This window comes from Gorilla gorilla, chromosome 10 (genome assembly GCF_029281585.2).
Source record: "Gorilla gorilla gorilla isolate KB3781 chromosome 10, NHGRI_mGorGor1-v2.1_pri, whole genome shotgun sequence".
Classification (NCBI taxonomy): Eukaryota; Metazoa; Chordata; class Mammalia; order Primates; family Hominidae; genus Gorilla; species Gorilla gorilla.
Genome location: NC_073234.2, coordinates 87,976,551 through 87,984,125, shown reverse-complemented (window position 1 = coordinate 87,984,125; position 7,575 = coordinate 87,976,551). Strand labels below are relative to the sequence as shown.

Genomic DNA, 7,575 nt, shown 5'->3' with positions numbered 1-7,575 from the left:
TAGCTTCCCTTTATCTTAACTCACTTAACATTAATACAGCACAAACATTTAATTCAGAACAAAAGAATCATTTTGTTTTCTTTTTCTTAGTACATTAATAAATGAACTAGGAATGTACAAAAGATAAACATCTTCAAAATACTATCCCTAAAGTACGAAGTATTTGAAATAAAGGCCATTAAAGTGGTATGTTTTCAAAATCTGGGGTAAAATCATCTACTAGTGGGGCCAGTGGTGAAAAACCTATTTAAAAAACAAAATGCATGCAATGGCATATATGTAGTGTAGTTAACATTAGAACATACATTTTTAACAACTGCTTTTATTAAATATTTAAGACAGTTTAAAAACTTTCCTTACCTAAACTTTAAAATAAAATTTCACAAAATAAAAATAAAACTACTGAAGTACATTTTTGTTAGACTTTTCCTGGATCTATATCACATTAAATAAAATACTTAATATTTTAAAAAACTTCATCATTAGTTCAAAGCAATTGAACAAAAGGTTGTTCTTATATAATTAAAATTTGGGATTCTAGAATAATTTACAAGAACATTTTTTCATAAGTTCACATATACTAATTTCAACAAATAAATTATGCTTAGGACAAGTATTATTTAATCTGCTTTAAAGAATATATAATTAACTTAAAATTAACACATTGTGAGATACCGATAGTATGCTGAAACCATTTTAGAAAACTTGAACTACTTTTTCAAAAGTAGATTAAAGTATTCCTGCAACTTACTAATACTACTAAATTGTTCAAACAGCTTTTCTTAAGGATAAATTCCATCCCAATTTATATTCCAATTATTAGAGTTTAAACTCTATTATTTTATTATAATTTCAAAATGTAACATATTTCTGTAAAACACAATTAAGCACTAGGAAATCAAACAATAAAAATTATACTAGGTATCATAAACGTTTTGAGAACTAGTGTACAAAAATAGTTGTATAATATTATGTATACCTAAAAATGATTGACTTCCCCTCTGTAGCAAGGAATTATTTTTCCTGTTGCCTTCATTCCCTTGGTTCATTATTTCTTTTTCTTTTTCATTTATTGTGATATGAGTTCATTCCTTCAGGCCATATTCATCTCTGTATTCCTTTCCCTCACTAAGTGCCTTGTGAAATAAAAGATGCTCAATAAATATTTCTTTAAGTATAGTTATATATTGTATCTATACTATATATTATGTATTGTCAAATGATAATTCAGCTATGATCTCTGACAATGAAAAATTATCTCTGATAATTATCTCTGATAATGAAAAAATCAGGTGGAAGAAATCTTAATTATTTTTCATTATATGTGCTTTTACTATTTCTTTATTAGGTGTACATGGTTGCTTCATGAGAGTACCCAGGCGAATAAGCAAGCTATTTTAGGTTCTCCAACTTCTTAGAAAAGAATTCCTTAAAATTCTAATTGCCAGTAGATTTTAATTAAATGTATTATTGTAAACTTCCTTAGGGATTCCTTTACTGCATCTAATCCAGCAGTACTAAAATTGCATTGTTTTTCACAACTTAGTCTGCACAGATTTATAGACATTTTACCGAATATTATTTTTACTGATTGAGATGCACACAATTTATCTGCATTCTGACCATCTGTTACTATAGACAGAATTTGTCAGATAAATTTGTGTTGAAAATTAAGCAAATTATCAGTACTTTAAGGTTATGTTTAAACAATGTTCAATAAAAGATACAGACAGGAAATATAATTAATAAACTAAATGAATTAAATTCTTTGTCCCAATATTTGATTATTTATACTGACCAAATTAAATCATAACATTTCATCCAGTTGTTTAACATCCTGCAAATTAGAAATGCAAAAGTTAACAAACAATGGAATTACTGCAAATATATTTAACTGTGTATTTTGATGCTGGTCTAGTATTTGGAAAATCTCCAATTAATGCAATCGATAGAGATATTTTCAACATATATTTATATTTTAGTTGGGGAATGATGTTGTGATAGACTTAGGTTATTATATTGGTTCCCAAAATAACAACATTGTGATTTTATTTTATTTTTTTAGAGACAGGATCTCACTCTGTCACCCAGGCTGGAGTACAGTGATCATAGCTCACTAGAGCACTGAACTTTTGGACTTAAATAATTCTCCCACCTCAGCCTCCCCAGTAGCTGGGACAACAGGTGCACACCACCATGCCTGGCTAAAAGTTTTCATTTTTATTTTTATAGAAATGGGGCCTCAATATGTTTCCCAGACTGGTCTCAAACCCCTGGGCTCAAGTGATCCTCCCACCCTCAACCTCCCAGAGTGCTGGGATTACAGGCATGAGCCACTGTGCCCAGCCCTATTTTGTAGTTTTAAATAGCTCATGTTGCTACCTGAGCCCCAGTTTTCTCATCAGAATATTAGGGCTCACAACATTTATTATGTTTTTGTGATGAGTCAAATAAAACAAAATGTGTAACAGTTCTTTGAGAAAGCAATGCATTTTATCAATACATGGCATGACCTTAATAATAGCCTCACAAGATATTATACTTATAATATTTGTAAATAATACTATCACAAAAATCTTAGTCCTATGACATAATTGTCCTGGAGATAATATAAAATAATGCAAGTTTATGACCCAACTAAAATACACGTTATTGAAACTCAAGAATAGACCTAGTATTGTAGATGTTAGTCTCAGAGGTTGAGATTGTGTATTTTAGAAACTTCAAAGATTATAGAAAAATTTTAAGAAAAAATGTGTAAAAATGGGGAAATCTTTTTATTTACAAGTTACCTGGAAATGTTTAATACTCAATGTGATAAATAATGTTGTCCTTTCTAATTGAAACTACTTTTTTGTACACATATTGGCACAGCAAATTGCTATGGCTGGAGGTCGGACACTTTCAACAGTTAGTTATTTCATGCATACATATAATTTGTAAAGCCGACAAAAAAGAAAAGATAAAAACTCTAAGTAGAAAATAGAATTTTATAACTACGTTTTACAGATTATTCCAAGAGATATCATTGGTTATTTTATTCTTTTGAAAATATTACTTATTTAAACAACTAAAAAAACCGGTAAAGCCTGATATAATTTCAACATTAGAAAGAATAAATTATTGAAAGATATGTAGAACAAAAACACCATCTTAATGCCATTGGTACCACTATACTGTTGAGCAAGTATTATATGAGGTATTGAACATTGCACATAATTATACACTTAGGATTTGAGATTGTAGATAAACCAGTTGTTCAAGGCCACTAAAATACTGAAAAAGGATTATGATTATTAACAGTGAGGAGGAAAATACAACTATAAAAGCCCTTCAAACTCAAATCTGGAAATGGTAATTTTACTCAAAAATATACCACAACTACTAAGAGATTTTAGTAATTCCTGACACAAAACAAGACACCTCTAATTTTTTTCTTATCTATTACATGAATTCAGTGGTGATAGAGCACATATTTGGGACCTCTATCGCAGTGTGATGTTTATTATTGTTATATTTTAGAAGTTACTCATTTAATTAAGGATTTTATAAACGTGATATGTAGTAACTGGATTTTATCATTTCTGATAAATGGAAAAAGTTTAGATTTTATACTAAAAGTATTATCATGCCTATTCACATCATGTAAAATATTTAAAATTCATGTATTTTAATTGAATGAAGTGCTGAAAAATTTAGGTATGACTAATAGGTATTACTTGCTTATATGATAAAATTCAGTTTTAGGTGGTACTTTATTCTATAGATTCGGAAATAGCTCCTCTTTTCTACTAATTTAAAATAATTCTATGGCTCTGGTTCCTAAAATGTCTAATTATTTATTTTCACTATTCAGTGCATACTGTTAGAATATATTTCTTTCAATGATTTGTAAGATCTGGTGGAGTGAAAAACCTCAGGAAAATAAGACGTGATTTACAAACATTTGGCTATGTAGAGTAGTTGCATTGGTATTTTATACTGGTAAACTTAAAATATGCTAATTTTGAAGCATCTAAGCAACGTTTGGAGAGCTGGCCTACTGGGTGAGAATACCATTTAAAAACATTTGTGTTACACAACACACAGCCATGAAAATGGCTATTCAAAATTCCCAGGTAGAACACAGTTGTCAGTGCCAAAAGAAAAGCTTTGTACATTAACACAAGAAAAGGAACTTTTCATCTTAAGGGATGGCACAACTGGCATAAAAGGTCATTAAATGCTAATAGACCCACTTGAGGTATGCTCGCTTAATGGAGGATTAGAGCAAAACAGACTTAAAAGACCAACATGCAGAGAATTTTTTTAACTCTCTGGACTACTCAGCATAAGGTAGGAAAACAAACAAGATGGAAAATAAACTCTTTTTCAGCACTAAGAATTATAAGTTTGCATAATTGTTTCATGCAAAAGGAACTTTGACAGAAAACGATGGCAAAATCTATAGGCAAGACTGACACAGGAGAACTGGAATAGTAGTTTATACAAAAATTTTGTTTGTATTCATCTTCATGTAGCAGAATAGACCACTGTTCAAGAAGTAGATGAAAAATTCATAACAGTTGAGAAATTTAGTTAGGACATAGAAAGAATAATGTTGAGATAAATTCCTTGAAGCCTTTTGCAACTGTCCTTAAGTTTATAAAAAGAGATAAATTTTCTTTTATCTGAAGACATTCTTTGTACATGTGCAGTGTACAACATACTATATACATATGGGGCTTCCCTATGTACATATACATATGCATACACTATCTATATGCCTTTTAAAATGTATACACAGCTTTAACTCAAAGAAAATGAGTTAGCAACACAGTAATCATTGCCAGACAATCCAAGTGCTGAAATAAGTGATGTTCATCATGTCAAGGGCTATTTTACCTCTCACATTGCCCAAAATTGAGAATATCGTTTCTGTTTTTAGTGTTTCTTTCATTGCAACACTGATTGTCATATATAATCTTTGTGCTTTTGCATAATGCCCATCCTAGGTGTAACACATATTCACACACAACACTGGACGTTTGAAATAAGCATGCTGGAACACAGGCAGGACCATATATCCATGCACAGATATTCTGAATATGTTTTTCCAAATTGACTAACATCGACATGCATCACTATCATATTTGGTCCTGTACAGCAAGGAATGTACAGCTGAAGCAATCATGGCTAGTTTCATTTGCAAGAGTTTCTTTAGAGAGGAACACCCAGTAGAGAAACAGAACAGAATGAATGAAACAAATAAAAAATATCCCCCAAAACCAAAAAATAAAAACTAAAAAAAAATTCCTCCCACACGTTAACACTGAAAATCTGGCCATTTTCTATGTAGTACATTTTCCTCATTCCACAAAAAGCGTGTCTTCTCATAAACTTCTGAGTTGAACTGTTTGTTTATAAGATACATATATTAGTGTCTTAGAGCTTTTCCTAACCATTGGAAAAGCTCATCTTGGTAAAGCATTTTCCAGCGCACATTGGCTTCAACAGTTTCCACAGCTCGTGAGAAAGAAGCAGCAGCTACCCCATCATAGTTTTTCATGAAGTTCTTGAGCTGGAAAAAGAAATTTTTAAATGGTAAATCTGCCTGTCTTAAAAAGAACTCATGTCCAACAAACATGAACAAGAATCTATTTGAAACATTAAAAAACAGAATATATTTGAAACAAAATGTCACAACCACTATAGAAGATACATTTAGTACTGTGGAGTGAGCTTGGCAACTGAATGAAATATGACAGATTATGTCAATTAGTTGTGATGTAATTGATTTTGGAACAGAAAAAAAACAGTGGACATTACAACTTAAATAGCTCCAAATTCAGCTTCATGTTTCATGATTAGATATTAAAACAGACATTTAATTGATCATTTCAAAATCAGTTGATGGGATTGTGGCAAGGACTAGTTCTAACTTCAATGTGTATACAATGCACCAAGTAGCCTTAAACACTGAATATAAGGATTAAAGTTCACATTTTGTCTGCAGAGAGAAAATTATTTTTCATCTTCTCCAAATGAGTGGTATTGGGCTTGACATTATCTTTGATGTCATTGAATAACCAAAGTATTGTCTAGTGGAAAAAAAGTAATGGTGCTATGAAAATTGTATGATTAATGACATGGCAATCACCTGTGTAACTAGATTTTGAAAGAATAAAGGAGGGATATGGTCTTATTTAGCTAGAGAATCTGAGCATTTAAGTTATAATTCTTAAATGTTTTGCCATATTTTTTGACAAAAAATTTTATTTGGAGAGTTCACATACTCTGGAAATACTCCAAGATTTTACTTCAAGATTAAATACCAGAAGTTTTCCTTTCTGTTTGATATATCTTAAGAAGCTGGCAATGAACTAACAATTGTGATGCTAATAGACAAATGTGAAAAATCAACTTGCAACACAGAAACATTATGTGGTATAATTAGTGTGGGGTGTGATTCATCATATGGTGGGCGCCACATGGAAGATATGCCAGGAGGGAAATGCAGTGTATCAAGATTGGCTCAGGGGCAGGCAGAAATGGTAGTCGAGGATGGAGTTAAAATGCGGTTATAACTTTCTGAATTGATTTAGAAATTAGTTCATGGATAGCTTAGTTTATTTATAAGTGTTACTTTGATTACATGATACTGATGGGTTTTCTCAGAGTTTTTACTCTGCTTTCCTACAAAGCCCTTTGCCCAGCAGCATTAGCAATGGATAACTGTATCTCAGAGGTACATCCTTTAGAAGATTTCTAAATCACTGTGCTTTCATAACAAACATGTAAAATAGCCAATGTATAACAAAGAATTATGGGTGTTGTCCTTAAAACTGATATGGCATTTGACCAAATTACATATATTAAGAAAAAAGGAAGAAGCAAAGGGATTGGAGTTAATAAATATTAATGTTGCAGGCATTGTGCCATGGGGATAGAAATATATATACACATATATATAAAGGGGGAGTCTAATGGAAGTACTTGAATCATAATTTTAAACTTTATCTGATTAACACAAGAATACATTTGTACTTATATATTTATGTTCAGACTCATCCAGTCTATATCCTTAAAGCAAAAAGTAATACATTTTGATCTATGTTTTGAATTTCATTTTAATTTATTATAAAAATATGATATTATAATGGCATTATTTACATGTTATAGGTCAATCAGAAAAAAATTACATATGTTCCTTTTAAAGTATATTCTGAATTATTACTTTTTTTCCTAGGCAGTCACTGAATACACCAGAGAGTCATAAATGACCCTTTGGCAACTTTAACTCTGTGGAGCATGCTCTTGGCTTCCTTATGAGATGGTAAGCCAGCCTAAACACATAAAGTAAAACTCTAAAGTCCTCCTCAAAGGCAAACTATGGGTTTGAATATGAACATTTATTGACAGAGAGATAGTAGGTTGGATTATCCTGCAAAAGAACTCTCAACAGAAAATGTGAACTGGTGGGTCTCTAGAGATTCACTTCTTAAATCATGATTTAAGTGCAGTAAATACTCCCCTTGTGGGCTCAGAGAGTCTGAGGTGCCTCATATGTGTCTTAAGAGGAACTTACTCATCAGA

At 31.1% G+C, this 7,575-nt stretch overlaps 1 protein-coding gene across 1 annotated transcript in view; it reads right to left on the bottom strand.

Annotated features, from left to right (window-relative positions):
• Nucleotides 1–302: 302 nt before the first annotated feature.
• TRHDE (thyrotropin releasing hormone degrading enzyme) overlaps nt 303–7,575 on the bottom strand; it is a 397,296-nt gene continuing 390,023 nt past the window's right edge. Inside the window, exon 19 of the mRNA XM_019039267.4 lies at nt 303–5,560. Coding sequence (XP_018894812.3) covers nt 5,417–5,560 — 144 coding nt within the window. The 3' untranslated portion in view covers nt 303–5,416. The remainder of the gene's footprint in view (nt 5,561–7,575) is intronic.